Source organism: Carcharhinus amblyrhynchos, chromosome 4, assembly GCF_965287045.1.
Source record: "Carcharhinus amblyrhynchos chromosome 4, sCarAmb.v2.hapA, whole genome shotgun sequence".
NCBI lineage: Eukaryota > Metazoa > Chordata > Chondrichthyes > Carcharhiniformes > Carcharhinidae > Carcharhinus > Carcharhinus amblyrhynchos.
Window position 1 is genome coordinate 115,943,637 of NC_137327.1, and position 16,142 is coordinate 115,959,778.

General features: G+C 44.4%; 1 protein-coding gene across 4 annotated transcripts in view; it reads right to left on the reverse strand.

The window, feature by feature from the left end:
• The window catches only part of arhgef6 (Rac/Cdc42 guanine nucleotide exchange factor (GEF) 6), a 149,599-nt gene that overhangs the window by 119,201 nt on the left and 14,256 nt on the right, over positions 1–16,142 (reverse strand). For all 4 annotated transcript variants that reach the window (XM_080187785.1, XM_080187784.1, XM_080187783.1 and 1 more), the window contains exon 2: positions 8,326–8,409. In XM_080187785.1, coding sequence (XP_080043911.1) covers positions 8,326–8,409 — 84 coding nt within the window. The remainder of the gene's footprint in view (positions 1–8,325; positions 8,410–16,142) is intronic.

Sequence of the window (16,142 nt, forward strand, 5' to 3'; positions counted from 1 at the left end):
CACATTGTCAGAGGGTCAGTACTGAGGGAGTGCTGCACGGTCAGAGGGTCAGTACTGAGGGAGTGCCGCACTCTCAGAGGGTCAGTACTGAGGGAGTGCTATGCGGTCAGTATTTGAAAGATGATTGGGTTCTGATGGTGAGTTCTCACCAGTGTCCTGGCCGATATTTATCACTTAATCAAAATATCTAAGCAGAGGATTATCACATTGCTGTTTATGGGATCTTGCTGTGTGTAAATTGGCTCCCGCATTTTCTACTTTCCAACAGTTTTAAGACGTGCTGAGGTCACAGTCACTCTGTCTGTTCTGCCACTCCAGGGAAGGCTCTGCCCAGCCAGAAATGAGCAGCAGGGGCTGCAGGGAAATTCCTCTGACAAACTTAGCAAACTATTCTGCCTTTTATTATTCTGAAACCAGGAACTGAGAGTTTGAAGTTAGTAAAAACTCTGTTCCACTTTTTGGTGATATTCAATGTGATTCACAGAGTGTGGCTTCACCGTGGTCTCAGAGCATTGAGCTGAATGCAGGAGAACACGAACAGCCTTGCATCATCTCCACTGAGCAAATTCCAACAACCAGGCTGTTCCAATCAGACCCAAGCAACAATGGTACCTGGTAAATGAGTGGGACCTTGTGCTGAGCACTCTCTAACATATATTGTACAGCACCTGAAATCTGGAGATATGATGCAGCAGTGCTAACCACTGTGTCACCGTGCTGTCCGCTTGCTACACCTACATGCTTGCTTTCAGTTACTGACTTGGAAATATTTTATTAAAGATCTGATTAGACTATTGGAGGCAATATTGTACGGCAGCAGGTGATGAGGCAGAGCAATGGGGAGAGGCAGGGTGGTTATGAGGTGAGCAGTAGTGGACTTTGAGAGTGAGGTGTGCTTCTGGTGGTGAACCTCTCAACAATATGTGCAAAAAGCAACGTAGAAGAGCAGCAAGTGCACCTCTCAACAATATGTACAAAAAGCAATGTGGAAGAGCAGCAAGTGAGCCAGGGTCCAAACAGCACAGAGTAGAGCATCTCACAAGGGTCCATCCCTAGCTGGAATATAGTGTGGATTTCAGGTACAAGAGAGGGATGACATTGGCTTTGGAGGAGACAGGGAGAAGGGAATATAAAGACACCCAAACAGAATAATTAGAGATGGATGGGATTAACATACGAGTGAAAAGAATTTAACCGAGGGGAGGGGGGAGGGCGGAAGGGGGACAGGGAGAAGGAAAAACTCTCAAAGGGTGCGTGATAAACCTCTCAATGTAACACAAACAGATCACATAACTCAACTGAAATTAGCACAATCCATTAGCTCTGTACAAGGTTATTTACAAATAAAAGTTGATTGTTATGGACAGGAAATGGGTTTCAGCGTTTTACACTCCAACTGATTCCTTCCAAACTGGTTAATTGTGGCTCATTGGTAACGCTTGCCTCAAAGTCAGGAGGTTACGGGTCCAAGTCCCACTCCAGGACTTGAGCACAAGGATTCTAGGTTGACATTCAGTGCTATACAGAGAGTGTGCAACAGTGTCAGAGGTAACTCTTTTGATTGAGATATTAATATCTTGGATAACTGTGAAAGATCCCATGGCTCTGCTCCAAAGAAGGATATGTGAGTTCTCTCCACTTTCCTGATGTCCTGGTCAGTATTTCTCCCCTCAATGAATTTCACAAAAACAAATGATCTAGTTATATTCGCATTGCTGTTAGGGGGATCTTGCTGTTCCCAAGATCAGTCAGTGATCAGCAAGGATCACTGCTGATCCACCAGTTGCTGCTGCATTTCCTACATTAAAATGTGGCTACATCATCGGTTGTAAAGTCTTTAGGATGGCCAGTGGTCATGAGAGGCGTTACATAAATGCTGATAATTCAGGCTGCAATTTCAATTAGGAAGAAAGGAATCAAGGAGGATTAGATTGTTCAGCCCATCGACCAAGAGTGGCAGTCCTAAATCTTGCAATCAGCTATTTATCATGTATAGAGGAGGAACTGAAGGCAGCCAGTGTGAACTACTGTTATTCGAATAATAGAACATGTGCCGTGTTGGTGCAATGACCTTATACTGTTACGTGCAGCCTGAAGCCAACCAGAAAATTCAAATCTGCAGCCATCTGATCAAAATGATAAAGAAACCAGCGAGAAAAGAGTGTTGCTTTACAACAATTCGACTTTCTTAAGGCAGCTCAAACCTTGGAAAAGACACTATTGGAGAAAAGGTACTGCAAGAGTATAAACACTCCCTTTATTATTCCATATCACACTCCCATTATAAAACACTACAACACTCCATTAACACCCTGGGGGTTACCATTAACCAGAAACTCAACTGGAATAGCCAGATAAAAACTAGCTACAATAGCAGGTCAAAGGCTGGGAATCCTGTGGCGTGTAACTCACCTCCTGACACCCTAAAGTCTGTCCACCATCTACAAGGCACAAGTGAGGAGCGTGAGGGAATACTTCCCACTTGCTAGATTGGGTGCAGCTCCAACAACACTCAAGAGGCTCGACACCATGGGGCAAAGTAGCCCCGCTTGATCACTACCCCTTCCACAAACATTCAATACCTCCACCACCGACAACACAGTGACAGCCCTGTGTACCATCTACAAGATGCACTCAGGATCTCACCAAGGTTCCTTAGACACCACCTTCCAAACACAACAGCTCATAAAGGCCCTGTACAGCTGCAGTAAGACATCCTTGTTCCTGTACTCAAGGCTGCTTGCAACAAAAGCCAACATACCATTCGCCTTCCTAACTGAAAGTTTATTCATTAGTGTCACAAGCAAGCTTACATTAACACTGCAATGAAGTTACCGTGAAAATCCCCCAGTTGCCACACTCTGGCATTTGTTTGGGTACACTGAGTACAGTCAATGTGCCTAACCAACACGTCATTCAGACTGTGGGAGGAAACCGGTGTACACGGAGGAAATCCACACACGGGGAAAAAGTGCAGGCTCGCACAGACGGTGACCAAAGCTGGGAATCGAACCCAGAATCTGGAGGTATGATGCAGCAGTGCTAACTACTGTGTCACTGTGCTGTCTGCTTGCTGCACCTACATGCTTGCTTTCAGTTATTGGCTTGGAAATATTTTATTGTTCCTTATCTGTTGCTTAGTCAAAACCCTGGAACTCCCTCTCTAATAGCACTGTGGGTGCGCCTACAACATATGGAGTGCAGCGGTTCAAGAAGGCAGCTCACCACCACCTTCTTAAGGGATGGACAATAAATGTTGACCTAGCCAGCAATGCCCACATCCCAGAAATGAATTTTTAATAATTCAACTTATGCCAAAGAGTCAAAATACATAATGAGCATAAACCCTGTTTCACAGCTTTGACATGAAGTCGAAAGGTGAGGCATGTTTTCGAAGCTTTTCTTCTTGCATTGATCAGAGCAGCTGCAAGGACTTGGAAAATCTTTGTCCCATCAGGAAAAAGATACAAAATTCTGAGGTCACATACCAACCGACTCAAGAGCAGCTTTTTCCCTGCCGCCGTCAGACTTTTGAATGGACTTATCTTGCATTATGTTGATCTTTCTCTATACCCTAGCTATGACTGTCACACTACATTCAGCAATCTCTCCTTTTCTTCTCTTTGAACAGTGTGCTTTGTCTGTACACTGCGCAAGAAACAATACTTTTCACTGAACATTAATACATGTGACAATAATAAATCAAACCAAAAAAAGCTGGAACTTTAGTAAAGTTAAGGGTTGTTTAATAGTCAGACTTCTACGCTGGTGGTTATATACCAATAGATATTAAAAACTCGATATAAGCAGGGGTGGGGAAAATGTTCTGTACATGAGATGGTGCATCTTGATGTGAAGAAGGGGCAGAGAGAATCTGAAAGAACACAAAAGATTCATTATAAATCCACTTCAAAAAGAAAAACAGAATCCTGGGAGTAAATTCTAGAGGAACAGAATCCAAAAGCAGGGAAGTCCTGTCAAACTCATTTCAATCCAGTCTGTACAGTTCTGGTCTCCATGCTAGAAAACACATTGGAGAATGATACCAGGACAGAGGCACATCTTCAGCCAACAGAGAATCTAATCTCTAGAGGTGATCCAAGATAGGTGGTTAAGATTAGGAAGCAGTCCAATAGGAGAGGTTTAGGGGAAATATTTACACTGGTGTGGAGAGACCAAATGCAGGCGCCACAAATTTAACATCAGAGAGTTGAGGATGAACGCGCAGGCAGAAAGTGGTGAGAATATGAAGCTCACCACCATGTGGGACGACTGAGGTGAATCGTGTAGATGCATTTAAGGGGAAGCTGAATAAATATATAAAATAAAGTGCTGAGGGGAGTGAGTTGAAGAGGGTTGGGGAGAGGTACCCCTGAAGCAGAAACACCAACATGAATTAATCAGGCTGAACAGCCGGCTCATCTCCCAGAAAATACCGTTTCACCATTGCTGGATCACAGGCACTGCGGCTGGAATCATAGAGTCATACAGCGCAAAAAAGGCTTTTGGCCCATTGAATCTGTATCGACAATAACTACCATTAAAGGTATGCTAATCCCATTTTCCAGCACTCCACCGATATCCTTGAATGTTGTGATATTTCAAGTGTTCATCCAGATATTTTTTAAAGGTTGTAAGGTTTTCTATGTTCACTTTTCACTTTTCTATATTTCTATAGAGGGTTATAGGTAAGCCTAGTAGGTAGGGACACGTTCGGCACAACTTGTGGGCCATAGGGCCTGTTTGTGCTGTAGTTTTTCTATGTTTCCAGCCTCCATTACCTTCCCAGATAGCGCATTCCAGATTCCCACCACCCTCTGAGTGAAAAAGTGTTTTCTCAAATCCCCTCTGAATCTCCTGTCCTTCACCCTAAACCTACTCGTGACTGACCCCTCAACCAAGGGGAACAGCTGCTCCCTACTCACCCTAATGCTTCCAATATTTCTTGTTTTTCTCAAACAAAGCTTTCCCTCCCAGTGGAGTGAACAGTATCCATGCCCATGTCCATTCTATTTCCGTCACTTCTCACCCATTCCTCTCCTTCCCAGAACCACAAAATGTTTTCTCTTTGCCTCCCCCACTACGCCTGTAGTCAATGGGTCATTTTCCAACACCTCCAGCAATGATGCCAGCACCAAATCCTGCTCTTCCCTTTCAGCGTTCTGAAGGGACTGTTCACTCCCCAACAGCCTGGCCCACTCTTCACTCAGTCCCTCTGCTTCCTACTGCACAGGAGACACAACACCTGCCATTTTACATCCTCCCTTCTCACCAAGACCCCAAACACACTTTCTATCTGAAGCGCTCATTTACTTGTACTACTTTCTATTCAGCCCGCTGCATTAGCTGCTGATGATGTGGTCTCCTCTGGATTGAACAGGCCAATCACAGATTGGATATCATTCCTGTTCATGCTGCAAAAACACAATCCCCAGCTTCCTGTCCCATGGCATGGTTGTCCTTGCTCCATCTTGTTCCCATGCTGACCTCTCTGTCCTTGGCCTTCTGCAGGGTCCCAATGAAGCTTGAAGAACAGCACCTAATCCTTCAATTCTACAACCAGCTATGTTCAACATTCAGTTCCATAGTTTAGAATCATAAATAGTTATGTGGAGGCAGAGATTATTTTAATAGGTCCCATTTTCCCTTCTTTGTTTCCTTTATTCCATCACTTTGCATTTAGACAGGGGCTATGAAGCCACTCACTCTCAGTCTGGACATATCTTTTGTTTCCTTATTTTATCCATTACTAGCTGCACACCAAACACCTTTCATAAAACCAATTCATTTCTATCATTCCTCAGTTCTGATGATATTAACCAGTGCAGCCTGGGAGGGGGAAGAGAAGGAGAGAGAGAGAGAGAAATGAAATTGGCAGAGGTAGCCATGAGGAACAAAGCACAGAGTGCAGTCGGGCAGTTTCCTTGAACAATATGTTCTGGCTCCAACCAAGAATCAGGCTATTTCGGGATGTGGCAATGTGCAAAATGGCAGGTTTAATAAACAATCTCAGAGTAAAAGATCCCCTAGGAAACAGTGACCATAACATGATAGAATTTAGCATTCAGACTGAGAGCGTGAAGCCTGAGTCAGAAACTACTGTGCTAAACTGAAATACGGTTATCACAAGGGAATGAGGGCAGGGTTGGCCGGAATGGACTGGGAAATTAGTTTAGCAGAAAAGACAGTTGATCAGTAATGGCAGACAAAATAATTCATGGCTCACAACAAAGATATACCCCAGTGAGGAAGGAGGATTCTAGGAAGGGGATAAATCACCCATTGTTAACCAAGGAAGTTAAGGATAATATTAAACTTTAAGGAAAAAACATACAATGTGGCAAAGATTTGTGCTAAGCCAGAGGATTGATAAAGATTTAAAACCAACAAAAGATGGCCAAAAACTAATAAAGAGAAAAGAAACTGGCAAGTAATATAGAAACAGTAAGAGCTTCTTTAAAAATAAAAAGAGAAGGGCCAAAGTGAACACAGGCCCCTCAGAGAATGAGACTGGGGAAATGATAACAATAGGAGTTACATAAATATTTTGCATCAACATTTATAGAAGACAACACAAGCAGCATTTCAAAAATACAAAATAATCTAGGGGAAAAACTGGGGGAGGAATCAAATACAATCGCTATCACTGGAGAAAAAGTACTAAGGAAACGAATAGGCTTGAAGACTGAGAAGTCCCCTGGGCCTAATGGGATACTAAAGGCAGTGGTGACAGAAATAAAGGATGTACTGGTAGTAATACTTTATTTCTGGAAAAGACCCAGAGAATTGGAAGAGAGTTGGGATAAGAAGGGTATTTTCAGAATGGCAACCTGTAACAAGCTGATTGCCACAAGGATCAGTGCTAGGGCCACAATTATTTACAGTATGTATTAGCGACTTGGACGAAGGTAGTGATTACATTATTACCAAGTTTGCAGATGACACAAAATTAGGGCAAGTGATGAGGATGATACAAGAGTCTACAGCGGGATATAGACAGATTAAGTAAGTTCGCAAAAACTTGGCAGATGGAATACAATGTTGAAGAATGTGAAGTTATGCACTTTGGTAGGAAGAATAAAGGAGCTGAACATTATTTAAATAGGGAAAGACTGCAGAAAGCTGCAGCACAGAGGAGTTTGGGGGTCATGTGCATAAATGACAAAACACTAGCATGCAAGTTCAGCAGGTAATAGGGAAGGCAAATAGAGTGTTGACTTTTATTTCAAAGAGAACAGAGTATAAAAATAGGGAAGTCTTGTTAAAACTATACAAGACACTAATTAGACCACACCTGGAATACTGTGAACAGTTTTGGTTCCGTTATCTAACAAAAGATATACTGACATTGGAGACAGTCCAGAGGTTGATTAGGTTGATCTGGGGTAGGGAGGGATTTCCTTATGAGGAGAAGCTGAGTAGGTTGGGCCTGTACTCAGACAAAGGGAAAATTTACTGTGGACGCTGGAATCTGAAACAAAAATGGAAAATGCTGGAAAGTCTCAGCAGGTCTGACAGCATCTGGGGATCATGATGTGGAGATGCCAGCGTTGGACTGGGGTAAACACAGTAAGAAGTCTCACAACACCAGGTTAAAGTCCAACAGGTTTATTTGATGGTAAATCCACAAGCTTTCGGAAACGCTGTGCCTTCGTCAGGTGTGTGGAAAGTTCTGATCAGAGATCTTTTCTGATTCGGTTTAGAAACGTTGGCTCTACTCTTTCCCTACAGGTGCTGTCAGTCCTGTTGAGATTTTCCAACATTTTCTGTTTTTGTTACGTTGGGCCTGTACTCAATGGAATTTAGAAGAATGAGAGGTGACCTTATTGAGACATATCAGATTCTCAGGGGGTTTGACAGTGTAGATGCTGAGAGATTGTTTCCCCATGTGGGAGAGTCTAGGACCAGAGCGCTTAATCTCAGAGTAAGGGGGTCACCCACTTAAGGCAGAGATGAGAAGAAATTTCTCCTTTCAGAGGATAGTGAATCTGAGGAATTCTTTACTGCAGAGGGCTGTAGAGGTTGGGTGTTTAAGTAAGTTCAAGGCTGAGACAGCCAGATTTTTAATCAGCAAGGGAATTGAGGGGTTTTGGGGATAAGACAGGAAAGTGAAATTGAGGATTATATCAATCATGATCTCACTGAATGGCAGATTAGACTTGATGGGCTTATTTCTGTTCCTCCATCTTATGATTGTACTGTTTTAGGGCAATTTATTTGGGTTTTTTTGGGTGTTTTAGTGCTTAGGGTTTGGTTTGTGATGTTTTGGGGGATGAGGGGGGAGGTCAAGGGGATGAGGGGCATGGGGAGGGGTCAGGCACTGACCTCGATGTGCAGTGCAGAGCAGCCCTTCAGGAACTCACGGATGTTGGCGCAGGTTTCACTCTCGGAGCGTGGCTCTGGACACACCTGAGACAGAGAGAGAGAGAGAGGTCAGTGTGGACTCCGAACACTTGGACACTGCGACCCAAAGCTCCAGACACTCAGACATGGTCTCCTGGGCCGCTTTCTCCCAACTCCAGGGAGCAGCTCCCATTGCCGATATGACGGGATCCTGGGATCCATGTACCGCTCGCAGAATCCCAGGACCTATTCACCATCTGGATCCTGGGATCCACTCCCCAACTTCAATTTAATCCAATGGGATCCACTCCAGCACCCAAAAGAAACTTACTCACATGGGATCACACTCCCCCAACCCACGCCTTCCCCCCCGGGATCCACTCCCAACCCACCTACCCCCACTGGGATCCACCCCTCAACCTGCCCCTATGTTGGGATCCATTCCCCAACCCACCCCTACATTGGGATCCATTCTCGCAAACCGCCCCCCACACTGGGATCAACTCCCTCAACCCACCCCCCACGCTGGGATCCACTTCCCCAACCTGCCCCCCAAGCTGGGATCCACTCCTCCAACTCGCCCCCACACTGGGATTCACTCCCCCAACCCATCCCCCACGCTGGGATCCACTCCCCAACCCACCCCCACGCTGGGATCCACTCCCCCAACCCGCCCCCCACGCTGGGATCCACTCCCCCAACCCACCCCCCACGCTGGGATCCACTCCCCCAACCCGCCCCCCACGCTGGGATCCACTCCCCCAACCCGCCCCCCACGCTGGGATCCACTCCCCCAACCCGCCCCCCACGCTGGGATCCACTCCCCCAACCCGCCCCCCACGCTGGGATCCACTCCCCCAACCCATCCCCACACTGGGATCCACTCCCCCAACCCACCTCCACGCTGGGATCTACTCTCCCAACCAGCCCCCATACTGGGATCCACTCCCCCAACCTGCCCCCACACTGGGATTTGTTCCTGCACTCCAGGAACAACCAGGATCCACCCTCCCAAAGACCGATCCACACCACCAAACCACCAGGAAAACTGGGATCCACTCCTCAACTCCTCCTAAATAACCAGGATTCACTTCATCATCTGACAATTCCCTTCCATGTAATCCCCCTCTGCCCCAATTTGGCCCAACTTGTCCATGCACCCCAGTTTTTAACCACTAAGCTAGTCCCAATTGCCCGCATTTAGCCCATATCCTTCTATACCCATCTTAGCGAGTTAACTGTCTGAACGCTTTTTAAAAGACAGAACTGTACCCGCCTCCACTACTACTTCTGGCAGCTTATTTCAGACACTCACCACCCTCTGGGACAAAAAATTGCCCTCTGAATCCTTTTGTACCTCTCCCCTCTCACCTTAAACCTATGTCCTTTAGCTGTGGGCTCACTTGCCTTTGGGAAAACATGTTGATTGATCTATGCCTCTCACTTTTTTATAGAGTTCATTAAGATTACCCCTAAGCCTCCTACGCTCCAAGGTAAAAAGTCCAAATCTATCCAGCTTGCCTTATAATTCAAACCATCAAGTCCCAGTAGCATCCTAGTAAATCTTTTCTGAGCTCTTTCCAGTTTAATAATATCCTTTCTATAATAGGGTGCTCAGAGCTGTACACAGTATACCAAGCGTGGCCTTACCAATGTCATGTACAACTACAACAAGCCGTCCTAACTCCTGTATTCAATGTCCTGACCAATGAAACCAAGTATACCCAATGCCCTCTTCACCACCCTGTCCACCTGTGACTCCACTTTCAAGGAGCTATGAACCTGTACCCCGAGATCTCTTTGTTCTCTCCCCAACGCCCTACCGCTGACTGAGTAAGTCATGCCCTGGTTCAATCTACCAAAATGCATCACCTCGCATTTATCTAAATTAAACTCCATCTGCCATTTGTCAGCCCACTGGCCCAATTGATCAAGATCCCGTTGCAATCCGAGATAACCTCCACTATGCCACCAATCTTGGTGTCACCTGCAAACTTACTAACCATGCCTCTTAAATTCCCATCCAAATGATTAATATAAATGACAAATAACAGTGGACTGAGCACTGATTCCTGAGTCACACCGCTGATTACAGATCTCCAGTTTGAAAAACTCTCTATACCCACCCTTTGTCTTCTGTGATCAAGCCAATTTTGTATCCATTTGGCTACCTAACTCTGGATCCCGTGAGATTTAACCTTATGCAGTGTCTTGTCAAAGGCATTGTTGTTTATGTCCACGTAGACAACATCAACTGGACTGCCCTCATCTACCTTTTTGTTGCCTCCTTGGAAAATCATGTTTCACAAATTTTTGACACAAAGCTATGCTGACTGTCCCTAATCAGTCCTTGCCTCTCTAAATGTCTGACTAACCTGTCTCTCAGAATACCTTCTCACAACTTACCCACTATAGACCAAGTAACTCACCATCCTAACTTGGAAATATATTGGCCATTCCTTCGCTGTCACAGGATCAAAATCCTGGAGTTCCCTCTCAAACAGCACTGTGGGTGTACCTACACCACACGGACTGCAGTGATTCATGCAGACAGCTCATCATCACCTTCTATGGGCTGTTAGGGGTGGGCAATAAATGCTGGCTTAGCCAGCAAAGCCAATGTTCCACTGACACTGGAAATTAAATATCAACAGATCACAAGAAATTTGAAGCTACTGTGAAATGATCTAATCCTACAGTCAGCAATTTAGCACACTGTACTCCAGGTTTGGTTTCACCAAAGCCCTATATAATTGCAGCAAGAGTTCTGGACTCTTTTATTCCAACCACCTTGTCATAATGGTTAACAGGCCAATTTGCCTTCCTAATTGATTACTGTTCCTGCATATAGTAGTAGTGGGGCTGGTTAAAGAGATAGGGAATGAGATTTTTGAGACACTCAAGATCCTCGAGAAATCATTGTTTGTGAGGCTGCTGAAGGCAATGTTATCAATCTTCACTTTCCTCCTGTATCAACACTCAAATCTTCAAAGAATCACCTCATTCAAATGACAATTATACATTTCCTTGATATGCTAATTTCATTGGACAACTGAACTTTGTTGTAGTAACTAAGCCAAGTGCCAATTCCCCGTCACCAACACCCTTCACTGGGCACCAAAAGAAAAGAGCATGCCTTACGGTCAGGTAGTCTTTACCTCGGGACTTACAACTTCGGTCCAGGTAAAGTTACAGGTTTTAGAACTCTCACTGGTTGCTTCCCATTGGCCGAGCCTCCACTTGCTTGATGTGGCAGCTCATACTTTGATTGATTTATTATTGTCACATATACTAACATACAGTGAAAAGTATTGTTTCTTGCGCGCTATACAGACAAAACATACCGTTCATAGAGAAGGGAACAAGAGGGTGAAGAATGTAGTGTTACGGTCATAGGTAGGATGTAGAAAAAGATCAACTTAATGCAAGGTAAGTCCATTCCAAAGTCTGAAAGCAGCACAGAAGCAGCTCTTCTTGAGTTGGTTGGTACATGACCTCAAACTTTTGTACCTTTTCGTCATGGAAGAAGATGGAAGAGAGAATGTCTGGGGTGCATGGGGTCCTTAATTATGCTGGCTATTTTGCCGAGGCAGCAGGAAGTGTAGACAGAGTCAATGGATGGGAGGCTGGTTTGCATGATGGATTGGGCTAGATTTACGACCTTTTGTAGTCCCTTGCTGTCTTGGGCAGAGCAGGAGCCATACCAAGCTGTGATACAACCAGAAAAAATGTTTTCTAATGGTGTATCTGTAAAAGTTGCTGAGATGCCAAATTTCCTTAGTCTTCTGAGAAAGTAGAGGTGTTGATGGGCTTTCTTAACTATAGTGTCAGCATGGGGAACCAGGACAGTTGTTGGTGATCTGGACACCTTAAAAATGAAGCTCTATTCCACAAAGTGCACAGAAAGATTTATTGATGACCCCGCACCCCCCCACAACCCCCATGATCTTCATGGGCATCATAACACTAATCCTGCTTCTCGCAACATCATTACACAGACACAGGTGTGGCAATCCAAGCCAACCTTTCCCTAACCCAAAACATCTGAGCCCAATTTTAGTCCCCCCACCCAAAATTAATCCAACCCACCCACATCCTGACTGACTCAGCATGGACTAGGGAGTAGGGGTCTATGGGGTACTGCTATCACATGAATACACTCATTGAGCTGTGGGTGGAATTCCCCCATCCTTGTCAGACATTATACCTCATACACAACACTACCATTTAAAGATTCCAATCATTACATTTGTCAGACTGTGTTACAGCAAAGATTTTGCAGTTTTGGTTTTCAAGTGACTCATTTAGAAAGTTTAAGGGATTACTAAACAGACATAGTTCTGTGAGCCCACCTCATCTATGCCAGTGCTTGTGTTCCACTCAATCCCACTTTCCTGTTTTTAATCTTTCCTTCTGAAACCCCAATGTTTGGTTTGCTTTTTTGTAAATGATCTTACTAAGCTACTTCTTGTGATTTCAGTACCTGTACAATCACACTTGGGCCTTAAATGCTCATGACTCACTAGGGTCGGATCTTAGCTGTTGTCTTTGGTACCCTGGTAATGTGCTCACTCTGCCAACTTAAAGTTCAGCAAGGAAGAACTGCAATGTGAATTCAGTTGGATGTTGGAACTAGGTTGGAAGTAGGCTTGTACTCATTAGAGTTTAGAAGAATGAGGGGAGATCTCATTGAGACGTATAAGATGATGAATGGGATGGATAGGATAGAGGTGGAGAGACTCTTCCCGCTCAGAAAGGACAGTAGGACTAGGGGGCACAGCCTCAAGATAAAGGGGGGGGGCGGTTTAGAACGAAGTTGAGGAGGAACTTCTTCACTCAAAGGGTGGTGAATCTCTGGAATTCTCTGCCCGTTGAAGTGGTGGAGGCTGCCTCGCTAAATATTTTTAAGACGCGGGTTGATGGGTTTTTGATAAGAGAGGGGATTAAGGGTTATGGGGAGAGGGCGGGAAAGTGGAACTGAGCAGCGACAGATCAGCCATGATCTTATTGAATGGCGGGGCAGGCTCGAAGGGCTAGATGGCCTACTCCTGCTCCTATTTCTTATGTTCTTATGTACCTCAACTGCCTCTATTCCTCCACCACATTTAGAATCTTATTCAGAGCTATGTCTTCTCCTCACTCTGCCAACCAAAATAGACTCCTCACACTTATCTAGATAGGAATTAATTTGCCAATTATACATCCACGTTGCAAGTTTATTAATGCCTTCTTTTATTTTGGGGTCAAATGATTTATCCACTTTTACTATAATTAGGTTTCTGGTTTTGATATGTTTTCAATGCACGATAAACCAGGAAGATATTGTTGATTCCATTTATTTCCTCATTTCAGGATAACAAAAAGGTTAATTAAATTAATGTGAAGAAACAACCTGCTTCAAGTTGGACCAGAATTAGAATTATTTGAAAGTGACGTGCTTATTTACTAACAAATTGAATTTGTAGTTTCTTTTTGGAATATTGTGTACAGATCTGGTCACCCTATTGTAGAAATGGTATTATTAAATTAGGAAGAGTGCAGAAAAGATTTACTAAGATGCTGCCAGGACTTGATGGTTTGAGTTATAAGGGAGAGGCTGGATAGACTGAGACTGAGACTACTGAGTGGAGGAGGCTGGGGAGTGATCTTATAGAGGTCTGTAAAATAATGAGGGGCATAGATCAGCTAGATAGTCAATTTCTTTTCCCAAAGGTAGGGGAGTCCAAAACTAGAGGCCATAGGTTTAAAGTGAGAGGGGAGAGATACAAAAGGATCCAGAGGGGCATTTTTTTCACTCAGATGGTGGTGAATGTCTGGAACGAGCTGCCAAAGGTAGTAGTGAAGACAAATTTGTCTTTTAAAAAGCATTTAGACAGTTACATAGATAAGATAGGTATAGAGGGATACAGGCCAAGGGTGCATGGGCAAGTTGGGCCAAAGGGTCTGTTTTCATGCTGTAAACCTCTATGACTTTAATATCACTGAAAGAGAGGCAAAATAAGCACAAGTTTGGACATATTCCTGTTGTTTGCAGTGAATGGATTCCTATGCATGAACGCAGGTAGCTTCTAGTGAGTGTAAATAAGCCATGTTATGATCTCAACTGATTACACTGCCACCAATTCAAGATAGCTATTAGTGTACTCACTTATACATTAGGACCTGTGCAAAAACAAAGGGCCTTGTATCCTTTTTGAATTACCTGGAAGTTGGAGAACGTTTGGTTCCCATCATTTTCTCCATGACAATGCCTCAGCCAATCAGAAACTACTATCCACCCAATGAGCACCTTTTTCTCCTGTAATATAAACTGTGTGATTGTTTGAAATTTGGTATTCCTGTGTTTGTCCTGATGAGTGCAAGATGAAAAACTTCAGCAATACATCTCTCCAGTAATATTCAAGTCTGGCTGTTGGATGAACTAAATTAATTTTTCTCTCGAAAAGAGGAGGCTGAGGAACGATCTGATAGAGGCATTGAAAATGATGAACATGTTTGATAGGGTAAACAAAGAGATGTTTCCTGTTGTGCTAGAGTCTGGAACCAGAGACTATCAAAAAAGATAATGGGTGGGATTTTACAGCCTCCTCAAGCAAGATCAGCAATTCTCGCCTGAGGTCAAGACATTTCCGTTCTCCGCCCCTCACCTGCTCTGAATCTGTGGCGGGCGAGCTGGTAGAATTCTAGTGAATGATCTGTCAGGAACTCAGAAGAAATTTTTTTTATCCAGAGAATGGTGAGAATGTGGAACTCGCTCCCACACAGAGTGATTGAAGTGATCAGTGTAGATTAAGTTGAAAGGGAAATTGAATAAATACATGACTGAGAAAGAAATAGGAGATGCTGATGAGGTGAGATGAAAAAAATGGGAGGCCTGGAACATAAACATTGGCCAAGTGAGCCCAGTGGCCTGTTGTGTGTAGTTATGTTGCACTCACTGGGTTTGACTATTGCTACTTCTTCACCAGTGAAAATTAAAAGCCATATTCAACTTTAGAACATCCAGTTAGCATTTTAAAAGCAGCAAGGTAAAAACAAAAATCAGATTGTGAGCAGCAAATAGTTGTATAAATATTCAGTGACCTTGTGACACTTAAAGTAACATTTTACAATCCCCCAACCACATTGGCAGGCGGTGGGGATCCAGAAAATTCACCAGATGACCTGTTCCTACCTGACCACAATTTTATAGTGAGTGGTAGGGGAAGAGGGGTGGGGGCAGGGAGTTGTAATGGGCGAGACCAATGGCAGTCCAGTTCTATGGTGTAGGTATACCCACAGTGCTGTTAGGGAGAGAGTTCCGGTTCTTGTGGTATAGGTACACGCACAGTGCTGTTAGGGAGGGAGTTCCAGTTCTGCGGTGTAGGAACACTCACAGAGCTGTTATGGAGGGAGTTCAGTTCTGCGGCGTAGGTACACGCACAGTGTTGTTAGGGAGGGAGTTCCAGTTCTGTGGTGTAGGTACACACACAGTGCTGTTAGGGAGGGAGTTCCAGTTCTGTGGTGTAGGTATACTCACAGTATTGTTATGGAGGGAGTTCCAGTTCTGTGGTGTGGGTACACCAACAGTAATGTTAGGGAGGGAATTCCGGGTCTATGGAGAAGATACATCCACAGGGCTGTTAGGAGGGAGACTGGGAGGGAGGGGGACAGAGAAAGAGACTTGTGCTTCGCAAAGATGGCTAAAACCAAGTTTGATTGCGTGTGTGTGTGTGTGTGTGTGTGTGTGTGTGTGAGAGAGAGTACTAAGCTGACTGAAGGATAATATCATGAGACAACTGCCTGGGGAAATGGTTTAG